We start from the raw sequence: 16,798 nt of genomic DNA, 5'->3' as shown, positions 1-16,798 counted from the left end.
GGAATCGGCAGACAATGGAACAGCTAGCGACGAGTGTTTTGTGAGTAGCAACCACTCTCTGGTCGAGGCTCATAGAAAAAATTGATACTTATTGATTTGGCACGCTTACAATAGATATTAATGGCGAGGGTTCTGTGGTCGTTCGTTTTGGCTTTGCGAATGGACCAAAGAGACAAAGTGAGAAAGAGAGACAGACAGAGAGAGATAGACAGAAAAAGAAAGAAAGAGAGACATAGAGACAAACAGAGATAAAGATGATAGTCAGACACATAGAGAGAGACAGACAAAAAGAGATAGACAGAGTGAGACAAAGTGAGAAAGAGAGACAGACAGAGAGAGATAGACAGAAAAAGAAAGAAAGAGAGACATAGAGACAAACAGAGATAAAGATGATAGTCAGACACATAGAGAGAGACAGACAAAAAGAGATAGACAGAGTGAGACAAAGTGAGAAAGAGAGACAGACAGAGAGAGATAGACAGAAAAAGAAAGAAAGAGAGACATAGAGACAAACAGAGATAAAGATGATAGTCAGAGTCAGACACATAGAGAGAGACAGACAAAAAGAGATAGACAGAGTGAGACAAAGTGAGAAAGAGAGACAGACAGAGAGAGATAGACAGAAAAAGAAAGAAAGAGAGACATAGAGACAAACAGAGATAAAGATGATAGTCAGAGTCAGACACATAGAGAGAGACAGACAAAAAGAGATAGACAGAGTGAGACAAAGTGAGAAAGAGAGACAGACAGAGAGAGACAGAAAAAGAAAGAAAGAGAGACATAGAGACAAACAGAGATAAAGATGATAGTCAGACACATAGAGAGAGACAGACAAAAAGAGATAGACAGAGTGAGACAAAGTGAGAAAGAGAGACAGACAGAGAGAGATAGACAGAAAAAGAAAGAAAGAGAGACATAGAGACAAACAGAGATAAAGATGATAGTCAGACACATGTTTTACAGATGGATACAGGTGGGACAAAGGGAAACACCGTATCAAGACAAGCCGACCAATCAAGGGAAACCAGAGACTTCTACTTCAGATACTCCTTGAAAATGGTGATATTTATCCAAGGAATGGGTTCTCTGGTAGTGGGGACTCTGTGTTGTATGGATTATTTTGGGGTAATGAGGGAACAAAACGCAACACCAGCAAATGATACACAGATATATGATCATGCGGAACGACAAAAGCAGAAGAGAAGTTTGATGAAGGATAAAGACACACCTTTAGAATCCGATGGATTGCACGGGATTAATACTTTTTTACATTTAGCCCATACAAGGGCTGCTATAGCAAATGAAAGTAATTGTTGGAACTTGCTGTTGGAACTTGTTGGAACTTGCTGTTGGAACTTGTTGTTGCAACTTGCTGTTGGAACTTTCTGTTGGAACTTGTTGTTGGAACTTGCTGTTGGAACTTGTTGTTGGAACTTGTTGGAACTTGTTGTTGGAACTTGTTGTTGGAACTTGCTGTTGGAACTTGTTGTTGGAACTTGTTGTTGGAACTTGTTGTTGGAACTTGCTGTTGGAACTTGTTGGAACTTGTTGTTGGAACTTGCTGTTGGAACTTGCTGTTGGAACTTGTTGGAACTTGTTGTTGGAACTTGTTGGAACTTGCTGTTGGAACTTGTTGTTGGAACTTGTTGTTGGAACTTGCTGTTGGAACTTGCTGTTGGAACTTGTTGGAACTTGTTGTTGGAACTTGTTGTTGGAACTTGCTGTTGGCACTTGTTGGAACTTGTTGTTGGAACTTGTTGTTGGAACTTGCTGTTGGAACTTGCTGTTGGAACTTGCTGTTGGAACTTGTTGGAACTTGTTGTTGGAACTTGTTGTTGGAACTTGTTGTTGGAACTTGCTGTTGGAACTTGTTGTTGGAACTTGTTGGAACTTGTTGTTGGAACTTGCTGTTGGAACTTGTTGTTGGAACTTGTTGTTGGAACTTGCTGTTGGAACTTTCTGTTGGAACTTGTTGTTGGAACTTGCTGTTGGAACTTGTTGTTGGAACTTGTTGGAACTTGTTGTTGGAACTTGTTGTTGGAACTTGCTGTTGGAACTTGTTGTTGGAACTTGTTGTTGGAACTTGTTGTTGGAACTTGCTGTTGGAACTTGTTGGAACTTGTTGTTGGAACTTGCTGTTGGAACTTGCTGTTGGAACTTGTTGGAACTTGTTGTTGGAACTTGTTGGAACTTGCTGTTGGAACTTGTTGTTGGAACTTGTTGTTGGAACTTGCTGTTGGAACTTGCTGTTGGAACTTGTTGGAACTTGTTGTTGGAACTTGTTGTTGGAACTTGCTGTTGGCACTTGTTGGAACTTGTTGTTGGAACTTGCTGTTGGAACTTGCTGTTGGAACTTGCTGTTGGAACTTGTTGGAACTTGTTGTTGGAACTTGTTGTTGGAACTTGTTGTTGGAACTTGTTGTTGGAACTTGTTGGAACTTGTTGTTGGAACTTGCTGTTGGAACTTGTTGTTGGAACTTGTTGTTGGAACTTGCTGTTGGAACTTGTTGTTGGAACTTGTTGTTGGAACTTGTTGTTGGAACTTGTTGGAACTTGCTGTTGGAACTTGTTGGAACTTGTTGTTGGAACTTGTTGTTGGAACTTGCTGTTGGCACTTGTTGGAACTTGTTGGAACTTGTTGTTGGAACTTGTTGTTGGAACTTGCTGTTGGAACTTGCTGTTGGAACTTGTTGGAACTTGTTGTTGGAACTTGTTGTTGGAACCCGTACTTATTTAATTAATTACATTTCTTATTACATTACAGTAATTACATTACAGTAATTACCTGAGGTAATTACAGTAATTTCAGTTCCGGTAATTACAGTAATTACAGTAATCATTACAGTAATTGCAGTAATCTTATTACAGTAATTACATTACATTAACTCAGGCACCTTTTGAGTAAGGAAGCTGATATTTGGACATGACACTGACCAAGGGATGTGGCTGTCAAGGAAAATATTGATTTATTGATTAATCATTTAATAAATTAACTCGTTGATTTATAAATGACTTATTTAATTAAAATTCCTGAGAGATACATCTTCGGATGAAATACTTGCAGATTGGTTATGCTATGAGCCAATTGATTAAGGAAAATATTTTGTGATGGCCATATTGGCAATTTCGTGGCCATATTCGTGGCAACTCAGTTAGTGCCACTGCACCTTTAAAATGCATCCCTGCGTTCATTTTTCGATCGATTGAGTTGAAATTTTGAACAATCGGATCTGGACTGTCGTTGTTAACGACTCTAGCACGCACTCGTCCAATCAGGATGGAGCGGTATGGTCCCCGGATCATCACTGCCCGCAGTTTTAATTAATTTTACTTTTTCTCTTGGGCATATAATTTTGAAGACATGCATGTCATGATAGAGGAAATGTTTGTTCTGTTAAACGGAATAAATGTTGTTTATTTGTGTGGGTGTGTATTTTTGTGAATTTGGATATATTTTTCACGACTAATTCCAGTTAACATCCTGCACAATTTGCTCGTTTGCTGGCCGAGTCGAAATTGCGTTGAGTTTCTATGGCATGCGCCATTAAAAGCGCAGTGTAATGGTTGAGCTCCCTTTATTTCGTTTTGGTCATGCGGATGAGCAAACAAAGTGACAAATGCTGCGACTGGAGCAGTAAAGGCGATGTTTTTTAAATGGAAACGATTTAATGAGGAATTAAAAGTGGGAGGGGGCAACACCACGCATACCTCTTTTAAGGTGTGTATAAACCCTGGAATAAACGTGGGAGGGGGCAACACCACGCATACCTCTTTTGAGGTGTGTATAAACCCTGGAATATTTCAGCAATCAATACGATGCTGAAATGATGTAATTTATTGTGTAATATGGTCGACCTTGGGTTTGTTTGGGTTTGTTGTTTATTTTTGTGGGTGTCTATTTTGAGTATTTTGGATATATTTTCACGACTAATTCCAGTTATCGTCCTGCAAAAGGTCTGCTCGTTCTTTTCCTTTGAGTCGTAAATTCCTGTTGAACTCTCATTAAAAAGCGGAATTAAGTACGCTGTGTGATGATGGAGATCCTTGATGACGAATCAGGAATAGTGAATGAGCAGACAAATATCACGGATGGTACACCAGATAGGGAAAATGTAGATGAAACCCCTTTTGCTCAGGTGCTGTGTAGCGCTGCACAAAGATCCATATGAGCGGGGCCTGGGTGCTGTGTAATTAGTACACAAAGAACCAATTACTAGGGTGCTGAATAAACACAAAGATCCATTTTTGGAGCTGGTTCTCCCGGTGCTGTGATTTATTCAAAGAACCAAATCTTGCAAGAATTAAGATATGATTTGTCGACATTAGAAATACTTTAATATATGTAACGATTTTGTAACGATCATCCTGCAAAAGGTCTGCTCGTTCTTTTTCCTTTGAGTCGTAAATTCCTGTTGAATTCTCATTAAAATGCGGAATTAAGTACGCTGTGTGATGATGGAGATCCTTGATGACGAATCAGGAATAGGGAATGAGCAAACAAATATCACGGATGCTGCGGCTAGAGCAGTGGAAGCGATTTTTGAATTGTTCAATGATTATTCGATATTGTTATGACTTTTTGTCAATAGGTATACTAAGTGGCCATGAGGTAGCCTGTTGCTATGTACAGTTTTATTCTATTGTTGATTATACCACATAGCTGTGGTGATAAAGGAAATGTTCGTTTAAATAGATGATTATGATAGGACCATGACTATAAAATCATGATGATTATTATGAATGATATCATAGGGTTCAAATGCAGAATGATTGCATGAACTTGGGAAAGAACTTTCAAGCCCTATGGGATAAATTGGGTATTACAAGCGATGGAGTTTCAAAATTTAGCATGATTGAAGGAATTTGACAGTCCCATTTCAGGAGTTTTACGAAATTTATATTGCCAAGAGATTTTGGGTACTATTAAAAGGAAAATGATGAGATATTTTTCCCAAAGAACTTTAATATCTGGCATCCATTTTGGCTGTCTCACGAATGAAGGATGAGTTGCCTTTAGTGGTTGCAAAGAAAAATTTGTGGAGACCAGGCAAAATGGGAAAATATGTCAGATATGACCCTAGGACAGGACGGCGATTCATCAATTGACATGAGGTACGAATCCGAGGTGACGACCGATGAAATTCGATCTCAGTCAATGGATGGACCTGTCCTGACATCATTGGGGAAAGGGCTTATGCAAGGAGTCATTCAAAATGATTAATTTGATTTATTGATGAATATTGATGAATTAATTGAAATTGAATAATTGATTGAATTGTTAATTGATTGAATATTATTTGATTGAATTTAATTGCATAAATTGAACTGAATAAATTGAATTGAATATATTGATTGTTTGATTGATGAAAATGCGGTCTCAAAAAAAGAAGCTTTGATATCTTTGCGAGATATTATCAATGTGGAGACAACCTGGGAAAATTGAGCAAGGTGGTGAGTTTATATACAGATATATATGTGCGGTTACCATTGTGTGATTTCCCCGTCAAACAGAGCGGACACCTGAGGATTCACCCACTTCATACTGACCCTCCGGCTCATCTGCAAATACTGATCTGTGAGATTGGATTGTGCAAAAGCCACAGCTGAGGGAGATTCTCTGGAAATCACCGTGTGAACAGGTGGAGAGATCCTTCCTGGAGGTACGAGTGAAGCTTTAGAGGAACCTGGAACAAGCTACAACACATCCAACGCTACTTTGATAAAAGGCAGAATGGGAAATGGAGCCTGCAAGAACACACAAGGACAACCAGAGATTCCACAAAAAGGTACTTGTACACATCATATGTACGACCGTTATGGTGCCGAAGCTATAAGGCAGGTCGAGAATTGGTATTTGTGGACAAAGGGACATGATGAGGAGTTTCCAAGAGATGGTACATTTGAGCGAAGTCGATTGGAAAGATTGGAACAAAGATTGAAAGCCAGGAAGAGACAGAATCTAACGGTAGACTGGCTTGCATTCCATCTTTGGGATGGTGAATCCAGACAACGGGAACAGCAAGAACGGATAACGGAACTAGAACTTAAAATAAAAAGGATACAGGATACAGTGGAGGAGACAAATGCACAACTGCCCTCGAAATTAGGAATGAAAGTCACAGTTGTCCCATCTGATTTCCAGTTGTCTCCCCCAAAAGGACGGTACAGAGAATTTTTTCGTGTTTCAGGAGATAACGAGAGATTGCAGTGGCAACTCAGGGATGTAGAGATGCAGCCCAGCAATACAAGTGCACAGGCGCACAGATCAGACAACGACAGAAACCGGTGTTTCGAGTGTGGAAAGATGGGACATTGGAGAAGAAGATGTCCGTATGTCAACAGGAAGACAAGGTCATGGGGCAAACCAAGATCAAGGGTACCAGTGCTTACCGGTACCTCAGACAATGATTAGGCCTTCATTGCTGCAAATCCCAAATGATGATTGGCCTCAACAGATTCGATTACTGGACAAACATGAACAACTGTCAATGATTCTTGTGTCTGAAAAGTTTTCAGAGCAAGAATGATTCATTTTTCTTTTTGCTTGTTAACAAATTAATAATTAATTGATCAAATGCCAAAATTGGATCTTCTATTTTGGGCACAGCAATTTTAAATTTACAAAGTTTGGAACAATTGCGTTGCAATTGTTGGCAAACCAAGTAACAAGAGTCACATGATGATCAGGTGGGAATTTCGGACTATTGTTCCGCACGATTGATAGGTCAATGGTCGACTGACATGCAAATGGGTGTGTAGTCAAAATTTGGATAGATTATTGTGAAGGCAGAAAGGGTAATTTCAATTTGACATCATAAGGGTTTTCTAAGAATGGACTTTTGGTTTATTTGTCTATAAGCATTTTGAATTTGATTGACAAATTTTATGAAATTGAAATAAAATTGACACCCATCTGATCTGTAAATAATGGTTCCAACGCAAACAAATATGCAAAATGCATGTGTGTGTGTGTTTTTGTGTATCAATCTTACAAGATTGTTGACACCGACAGTGTGCCTGTCTGGAAATGGATAGTTATATGTGGATGGGATTGGGATATGTGGATGGGATTGAATATCCAGAGAATCCGTAAAATAAAATAGAAATATAATTTGATTATGAACATTATCTCTTTTGTCAAGGGAAATGGAATATAAAAAAAATTTTTTTTGATGTGCTGGGTTATGAGCAGCCATTAATTAATAGTAAAATTGTGAGTAATTTTGGGATTCCATTTTTGATAGAATGTATATGAGAATAACATCTATTTATGGATATGAGCTTCATAAAAGGAATTGAGGAAGTACAAAATCATCCAAATTTGGGAGAGGTCTTACACTGACTTCCCAGAATACTCTGCTCATGGATTTTATATATATAAACTTGAATTTTATCAGCATATAAATTGTGCTGTATGTATGGATGTGTTTTAGGCATAGATGATATGGGAAAAGAGTAAAGAAAATTTTGCTGGTTTGAACTATTGTGGGTTTTTCAGTTCTGGAGTTCAAACAAAGTCACTGGTTAACAGATGAGAAAGGATAGTAAATAAATTATTCTCTGCTGGGCAAATTAAGTACGATATTACTAAGACTTATGAGAGCTATTGTTCCGCCTTACAGCAGTGGAAAATTATTGGAAAAAATTAGATCCAACATAATGAATCTATAAAAGAATGTGATAGGGATAATATCCTCAATTTGTACTAATTATTTGATTGTGGGTAAAGGAATTAAGTCATCGTAGTGGATTGTTAACAGCAGCCTGAAAATGTCCTGAGAGTGTGCATCCATGTAATCAGAAATCCCAGATTTGTTTTTACAAACAACATTTTGGTAGAGGTCTTGTGTGGAACACTTCCTTGGTAGATAAAAACGGTACTGCATGCTGGCAGCCACTTTTGCGGCCAGTTAGGCCAAACAAATTGAGAGGAAATTGTAGTTAAATACGTAAGTTACACATGGCTATTTGTAAAAAAGGAAATTTGTTGAGATGGGAAACATTTTTTCGAAGGTTTATTAAGGTGTTATAATATGACATGTGGCAAGGCAAACTATTGGATGGGAAAATTAGATCTGGCTATAGAATAAATTTATTGACCCCTTGAAGTTAATCCTTCGAATCATTGTTTCACTGGCATTTTTGTTCAAATTGGAAATAGTTTGGTAGAGCTTTGGTTAAAACCTTTGGTTGCGGTATCTTGGAACGAATTGATAAACCATAGGAGATTGATAAGAATAGAAACAAATATGGACCCAAAATAGAAAGTTGGATTCATGCCTCTCATTGCAAGCAAGCACATGGGGCTAAGGTGGACGATCCCACAGAAAATGAGGCTGCACCTAGCAGCCCAGCAGAACATTCAGTGGTAGAAAAATGATAGTCATGATTTACAGTCATTTGAATTACATTTTAACACCCCTTGCATTGATAAACATTACATTTTCAACATGTGATATTCCTACTTGGAATAGTGACATTTATTTGCCTACATGACATACAATTACCTGCTGATATTAATACAGCATGAGTGAAAAAATGTATCACAACTACACTCATGATCAGGGGATTGAGTTCAACCCCGGGAGATAGGGGGATCAGGGTAAGACAAATAATCTGATTATGTTACATATTAAGGGATTTTCTTTATTTACCTTTTAGGAAGCTTGTTAGTTTGGTATATAATGTTAAATGTCATCGACATATAACTATGTCATAGATATGAATATACAAGGAGTAGCAGACTTGTTTGTTGGTTTAGTAGTTATATTGGCAATTGTTTTAGTGGTGGCTTGCTTGAAAGCCTTAGTGACGGTGTGTTTGAATAAGGTAACCAACAACACGATGATAACGCATGAAGTGACAAATGAGGAAAGAAATGTGGAACCAGAAAAGGAAGACTTTTATGGCGACATAAATACTGAGATTAAAAGACTAAATCAAGTGATGTTGCAAATGAATACAGTAGAATTAAGATAATGGCATAACGACAATGTTATGAGTTGTGTCAATTACAATATCAATGAACTCATATCACCACGAGTGACACACTGTTAGGAGAAAAAAAAAAAAAAAAAGAGGGAAAAGAAAAAGTGGAGAGGAATTATGGTAATAATACATTATGCTTAATTTGTTGGTTTGGGAAAATTGTTGTTGGGAATTAGGTATTCCCGTGTGTGATTGTAATCATATACAATGCTATTCTTAGTTTAGTAATAAAATACATACCTGATTGAATATTATTTGTGTGACGCATATAAATGAATATAACTTTTTGTGTTAAGGAAAAACAACAAATTGTTGAATGTGAAACTGTCGGAAGATATACATGATTATGCTGATTTCATGGTAAGATGTACCCTATCTGATTCAGTGTGTGCGGAAAGCAGATTCAGATATGACTGAGCATAAGGATAAGACGAGATCACATTTTGGAGGGATTGCTAACGGAATTGGGAAGAAGAAAGAAAGAAAATTTGTGGCTAAAAAATGAAGTTAATCGTGGCATACACCCTCTTTCTCAAAGAATGATGAAGACATTCTCCCGTGTAACTTGGAGATGAATGCTTACCTTCACCAAGGAAATTTATGTGACCATTTGCCTGGATCACACTGCAACATATGAAAGAAAGGCGATCACTTACTCTTGTTCGAAGACTTCGAACATTCACCACATCAGAAGTTGCAGGACAACGACATTTTACCTGCAACCTCTGTGAAATGCGGGGACATATGTTATTACTTCACCAACGTCCGGGGAACCAGCATGGAGCTGCAAAAAACGGCTGTGCCCTTGTCACAACAGCTGTGCACGATTCTGCTGGATTGCTCCTGGTAAGGACCATGAATGACCTGAACACCATGGTCCCAACATCATTGTGGATGCATCCGGCATCCCTGTTCCACATCTTGCTGGCCAATCAATGTCACACCAATACTTGCTGCCCACTCACAATAAGGGAGGAGGCAAGTCAACTACAACTGGGTGAAGGCCTTGTTCAGGAATTACTATGGTTTACAGCAAAAAGTGGCAAGAATGCTACAAGGAGAGCAGGGTCAGTCTATGACTCCGCAATGTTACCACAACAGCGAAATCCTACACGAAGTAGTGCAGGAGCTATGAAGACATTAGGAGAAAATGTTTCATACCTGGATTCAAACACAAGTGATCAGCCCTTCCTTTCAAACAAAGTCAACATTTGTGTGGAGGCAAACGTTTTTGCCAGATGGTGCAGATGCTTTACAAAACTTGAAAATGAAGTGAAATTGTTGTATCTTGGTGATGGTGAAGTGTTGTTTTGAAAATATATTTGTGATGCAAATGCAATAGATTGAACAATATGGAAGGAGTCAATGACCAACGAAATGTTTTGTGATTCTTGCAGGATGACGGTGTATGCCTAAGGGAATTTGATTACCAAAGTTATGATTATTTACTTATACTTGTAATGATGTTTACTTGTAGTGATTGATTGTTTACTTATATTGATGTTTAGATTAATGGTTAATATAAACAAAAACAAAAAGATGAGGGAATTGTGGAAGTGTAATTCAGTGTAACTTATTAATTGGCACTGGTAACTTATTGGTTGACCTAGTAACAAAGCAGATGCATTTTACATGCAAACTCTGTGGGGGACGGGTTTGTAAATGAGTTAGGAATGTGCACGAACATGATGGTCTCTTGAAACACCTGGTCACAGCCCCAGGCTGGAGCACCCCCCTATTGTTTGATAAAAGGAACTCACAGCAGGGGGGGGGGGCTAGCTGGCGCCAGGAAGGCGACCGGTGACGTCGGCGGAGAGGAGATTACGAGTTCAGCGGACAGAGGATTAAGTCGAGTTGGTCCATATAAGCGGGAGCTGCGGCTGGAGTCGAGAGGACTTGCTGCGAGGAGCTCTGACGAACGGGACCATGGCGGAGGAACATCAGCCGAACGAAAAGGACCATGGAAAAGAGTTAATCTCAGCCATTGAATAATGCGGTATTATTTGGTAAATGGAATCAAGTGAATAACCAGTTAATAAAGTTGTGACCTTTTGTAAAACCTGTTTCCGACCATTGGCGTCTTGAGTCTCACCCTCCACTTCCGCGACACCATCATCTTTCGCAATTCATCATTTGTCTTCCTCTCTCTCACCGATACTCCGCACATCCGTCGAACCATTCGCATTTCCACCCTTTCCAACCTTCGTTGCTGCTCGACGTTCATTACCCATGTCTCGCTCCCATAAATCACAACACTTCTCACACATGCAGCATACACCTTCCCCTTCAGCTTCAACGACACTCCCCTCATCATCAGCACGCCACTCAGTTCCCGAAACTTCTTCCATGCACATCTCACTCGAGCAACCGTTGCCGAGTCTGACCCACCTTCTCCATTCAGCATGTCTCCGAGGTAGCAAAATGTTTTCACACCTTCCAGCTTCACGCCGTCTCCAAGATCCAACTCAACATTTCCTCCATCTGCAGCTCCCTCTGTGCACACCTTACATTTGAATGTAGCTGCCACACTGGTTAATGACCCTCTCAGACCACTACATTTTTGATGAACCCACTCAGCGCACATTGTACATTGAATGGAGTTCACTCCGACACCCTTCCTACACACAGCACAGGGCCACTTCCCAGTTCTTTCCACCTCACCACATGCTTTACCACTTGCCATCACCTTCGTCTTTCCGATATTCACCTTCAGACCTTTTGTCTCCATACATTCCTTCCACGTGTTCATCTTTTCCTTCAGTCCATCCATACTTTCCGCAATCAACACCAGATCATCTGCATACAACAACTCCCATGGTAAACCCTCCTTTACGTTCTGAGCCAGCACCTCCATCACAGCTACAAATAGTAGTGGACTTAGTACCGACCCCTGATGCACTCCCACCTTCACCTCAAACTCACCACTGTTCCCGTCCTTCGTCCTTACAGCTGTGCGGCTCTTTTGTACATTGCCATCACTACTCTGATCAACCATTCCTCCACTCCTAACATCCTCAATGCCCATGTCAATACTTTGCGTGGAACCCGATCGAATGCTTTCTCCAGATCAACAAACCCAAGAAACAACTTCTTCCTCTTCTCCATGTACTTCTCCTGCAACTGCCTCACAATGAAAAGCGCGTCTGTCGTTCCTCTTCCTGGCATGAATCCAAACTGCATTTCGTCGATCTTCACTTTCTTCCTTATCCTCCTCTACAACACCCTTTCCAATACCTTCATTCCATGCTCCAATAACTTTTTCGCTCGGTACGAGCCACACTCCAGAGGGTCACCTTTCCCCTTGTATAGAGGGACGAAGGTACTCAGTTCCCAATCCACTGGAATGCAGCCTTCTTTCACCACCAGATTACAGATCTCTGTCATTCTCTTCACACCCCAACTTCCTGCTGCCTTCAACATATCTCCCACAACTCCCGTCGGCCCTCCGGCTTTTCTACCCTTCATTGCTTTTATCGCTTCCTCAACTTCCTTCTCAGTTATCTTCTCTGCCGGTCCTAAAACTGGGTTACTCTCTATGTTGCCATCCCATTCATTCTCTGTATTCAACAGCATTTCCATATATCTTTTCCATCTTCCTTTATTTCCATCTGGGTCGACAACGATTTGTCCCACTTCATCCTTCAAGCAACTCACCCCCATCACATCACACCTCTCTTTCGCCATCTGCTTTGCAATCCTGAATACTGCTTTCTGACCCTCTTCCGAATCCAAGCGTTCTCCGAACATTTTCCTACATGCCTCCTGCGCCTTTGCTACCTCTTTCTTTGCAGCCTTCCTGGCTGCCTTATAACTTTCATGCTCTGCTGTTTCTGCTCCCGTACCCTTTGCCTTCTGCCACTCCTTGAACTTCTTCCTCTTCTCGTCAATCCTCTTTCCAACTTCATCATCCCACTTCCAAATGTGCCCTTGGTCCAAACAATCGGCCCTCCAACATGGCCGTCTCATTACTTCCGGCTGTTTCAAAAGAGAGGCTTCATCGGCTCTCCAGATTGTATTTTTCACTCCGTGGGCAGCTGCGACCGGGCATAAATTTGACGAACTGACTTGTTGCAAAGGTGGCATCCTTTGACGGTGCCACGTTGAAAGTCACCGGGGATGGGGGGTTCGGGTCCGGGTTCAGGCTGAAGGCTAGCCCAATAGGAGTGGTCGGCGTTTGCCCAATGATTATGGTTCAAAAATATCGTAAACGTATCGATTGCATACGTTTGATTTGACAATAATTGATTGTCCTTTCTACAGGGGAAGAAGAGGTGAACAATCCAACCCATCCCGACTTTGTCCCGTCACCGTTTCTGCAGCCAGCTGACACAAGTGGACGTGCCGACCAATCTGCCGAGAAGATGCAACGCTGCGGGGGAGCATCCAGGCGGTCAAGTGCTTGTGGTGAGTGTTCTTTGTCACAATTTTAAGGAATGCAGACACGGCACTATGGCTCAGATTAGGCAGTGGCTCAGATTAGCTACAATAATTATGGTAAATTAAAGTGACCTGAAAAAATAACTCTTAGATGCCATTTCCTGGCACTTCGAGGCACACTCTGCAATACAATATTATTATTGGGTTTGTTGGCATGTAGGTATATTAATAGTGCTTTGAATGTCACGAAACAAATGTCAGTGATTGTGACCTTGGCAATGTGGGTGTCGGTGGATTATAGTCAGATTATAATATTGCTTGGGTTTCAGGCCAATACGCAGCTACGTTGTCCCGAGGGCCGAACGGCCGAGGTCAATATTCCGCCCTCGGGACAGCATAACGCGCATTGGCCAAAAACTCGAACAATATTTCCATTCTTATTATGATGGATGAAGGCAATGGTAATGGCTCCAATAATCGCAGACAAGCCTAAACTGCGCCACTCCCTTGTGGGAGTAGGCCTACATGACATGTATATGTGGTCGTGCACAGGCCACGCCCACGCGTGGCCAATATTTAGGGTGAATGTTGTTCGTATGGCGGCCATAGGCCATATTTTAAAACTTCGTTGCACCCACCCCCACCTTGTGTAAACCGACATCCCCAATAATTTCATTAAGTGCACCCATTTGGACCACATTAGGAGGGTTGTCAAGTTGTCGCGGTGTGCGGGGGTTTACGACAATGCGATTAATGTCTGCCGGTGTCAGGGTCCAAACGCGTTTTCTTGAATTCTTAAAATCACACATCACTCTGCCAATAATGGACATAGAGGGTCGTGTGAGGTGTCAAAATGATCAGAGTACTTCCATACAATATGGAAGCTGCAACCCAGCTGTCGGTGACATCTGCGGTTACCTCTGGGTCAAGAAATCTGTAAAAATGGTGAAATGTATATTTTGTCTTACATTTTGATACATCATAAATTGTCTTCATAACACAGAGAATAACGAAGGTATTGGTTTAATGTGTACTCTAAAAGTTTCCCAGTACACTGTGCAAAATAATGATACCACACAAATATATCTGATATTAATATTTCTGAGTTTAATACCGCAAAACCGAAGTGTACCCCCTTATTTTCTTCATGGTATATGCAATATGCATACAACATAAGTTTGGATACAGTCGATGTGATATTGGCAATTACTTCAGGTATAACATCGAGATAAATATCATGATTTTCGCGACTGCATTGCACATTATCAAGACTAAAGAGACCTGAATTAAAGATGCCTTAGATTATTTTGGCCACCTGTGGAATAATACACACAAACACAAAAATACACCATAAATGTTTCATTTGGAGATACAAATGTGTTTCATAATACTAAATGTTTGTCCAACAAAATCAGAATTCACTTGAATGTCCATCATATTTTCTATTCAGTTGAATGCCCATCATGTTCATGATTTAACTGAGATGTCGAGCAAAATAAAAGTTCACTTGAATGTCCATCTTGGTAACTATCCATTTTAATGTCTATCATGTTCACAATTCACTTAAATGTCCACCATACGGTAATTACAATGCATCTGAAAGTCCATCGGTTAGTCGAATCATCTGCTTCTGAATCAGATGTCTCATCACCAGCCAGAGAGTTTGCCGGCTTTGTGCATCTTGGTCCGCATTTACATGCACCAATGCATGGAGACGGACATGCTTTTACACGAGCATCTTGACGATGCACAACTTCTCTGGCATCCACAGCTTATTAACTCGCGGCAGGCATCTGGTACAGGTACGAGGCTCATTAGCTTTGGTACTAACTTCGCGCCATCGATGTGCTATCCACATTCCTCTGGTGGAGGAAGGTCAGGATATGCCTGTCCTGCATGTGTCCAGATCAGGGCTCGATAGGTAGCTCGCATGATGTCAAATGTCAGGGCATCTTTTGTTGGCGGTCGGTAGTCATTTTCTGAATGTTGCCAAATGATATTTCAGGATAAATGATGCAACATTCCCTGAAATATTGTTGTCGTCCTTGTCTTCCTTTCAGGTTGGGCAAGAACAGTGCTGTGGTGAAGTAGCTTGAATGGAGGCCTGATCTCGATTACCTTCGGGGTGATTGATTCGTTTTGGCAGTGCCAGGACCGGTGATGTCCTGGCACCACCTTGCCTGGTGTTCATGCTCATCCACCGATGGAAATGGAAAAATGAAATCCACCTCATTCAGCGGTTTTATACATCATGAATACGTCGAACGTCGATGTTATGATTGTTGCTTGACGTGTGATTCTTGAACAGCGGTTGTTCAAAACATTTTCGTCTTCAAGAAGAATCGAGGAAAAAAGGCATTAACCGAACTGTTACCTTTTCGCTCCGTTACCTTCAAAGTTATAAATGCTTGGGCAATGGGCATTCCGCCCGCCCGCCCGTGTCCATTTTTCTTGTGCTCCCCCCATAGTGTTCCGTCTTCCCCAATATGGTCGCTCCATTGACGAAGGGTCATTTGTTACAGCCTTGTGAAATAGTTTTAAAGCTGCAGTCATTGCAAACAAAATAATTGTACCTTTAACATTTCCCAATGAGAGAGAGCAAAGATTATTCATGAAAAAAGAAATCATTTGTGCAGAGAATGATCAGTTTTTGTTTTTACTCGTATAATAACGTTCTCAGTGACGCAATGAATGTGACATGTGACATGTGACATGGATATGGATATCACCCCAGGTATTTTCTATATGTGGTGTTTGCATTTTGTGAAGAGCTTTACATGAATGAACGAATGAATGATCGAATGATCAATAAATTAGAATTTATTCGAGAATGCCTCCACATATAAAATGGCAAAAGGAAAAGTAGTGTTTCAGGTTATTGGATGAATGTGCAATTGAACGTGAAATAAATCAAAAAATGTAAAAATACTTTTGAGTTTTTTTTAAATTTAATGTTGTACTCAAAAGTGTGGATATATTGGCGAAGGAAGGGTGCTTGATTTATTTATATATACTAGCGTCCAGCGTGCGTGACTCGGCGCGCCCCGCGCGCTTCACCGCACGTCGTATCGGAGGGGTCGGCATCTTTGACCATTTCGGGGTGCTTTGGGTCTTCGGGATGTTTTGGGCCTTCGGGGTCTTTTGGGGTATTGGTGGCCTGAAGGGTCTTGGCGGAATTAACGCAATTAAGAGGGTTAATGTAGAGTGTGGTCATTTTATTTGAAGAAGAAGAAGAAGAAGACTTTTTTTTGTTTGTTTTGTTTTTTTATATACAGAATCGAGGCTCGTGAAAGAGCTAACATTTATCAAACAAAGTATATAAAAAGGGGACCGGTACACAAGATGGGGAGAGAAGGGGAGGAAGCACACAAACACAACATTTGAGAGCAGGGACATCGGGAGATGTGTGGGAGGGAGAGGGCTTGGGGGGAGG

At 40.7% G+C, this 16,798-nt stretch overlaps 1 protein-coding gene across 2 annotated transcripts in view; it reads left to right on the top strand.

The window, feature by feature from the left end:
• Positions 1 to 16,293, top strand: part of LOC144891768 (uncharacterized) — a 41,935-nt gene extending 25,642 nt beyond the window's left edge. For both annotated transcript variants that reach the window (XR_013623088.1, XM_078776070.1), the window contains exons 3-4: positions 13,249 to 13,392; positions 15,426 to 16,293. Coding sequence is in view for 1 of the 2 variants with exons in the window: in XM_078776070.1 (XP_078632196.1) it covers positions 13,249 to 13,392; positions 15,426 to 15,451 (170 nt within the window). In the remaining variant the exon portion in view is untranslated. The remainder of the gene's footprint in view (positions 1 to 13,248; positions 13,393 to 15,425) is intronic.
• Positions 16,294 to 16,798: the final 505 nt, after the last annotated feature.

Source organism: Myxine glutinosa, chromosome 1 (assembly GCF_964187855.1).
Source record: "Myxine glutinosa chromosome 1, kmMyxGlut1.1, whole genome shotgun sequence".
Taxonomy (NCBI): Eukaryota; Metazoa; Chordata; class Myxini; order Myxiniformes; family Myxinidae; genus Myxine; species Myxine glutinosa.
Note: the sequence above shows the minus strand (reverse complement) of the source record. Positions and strands in the feature narration are given on the sequence as shown.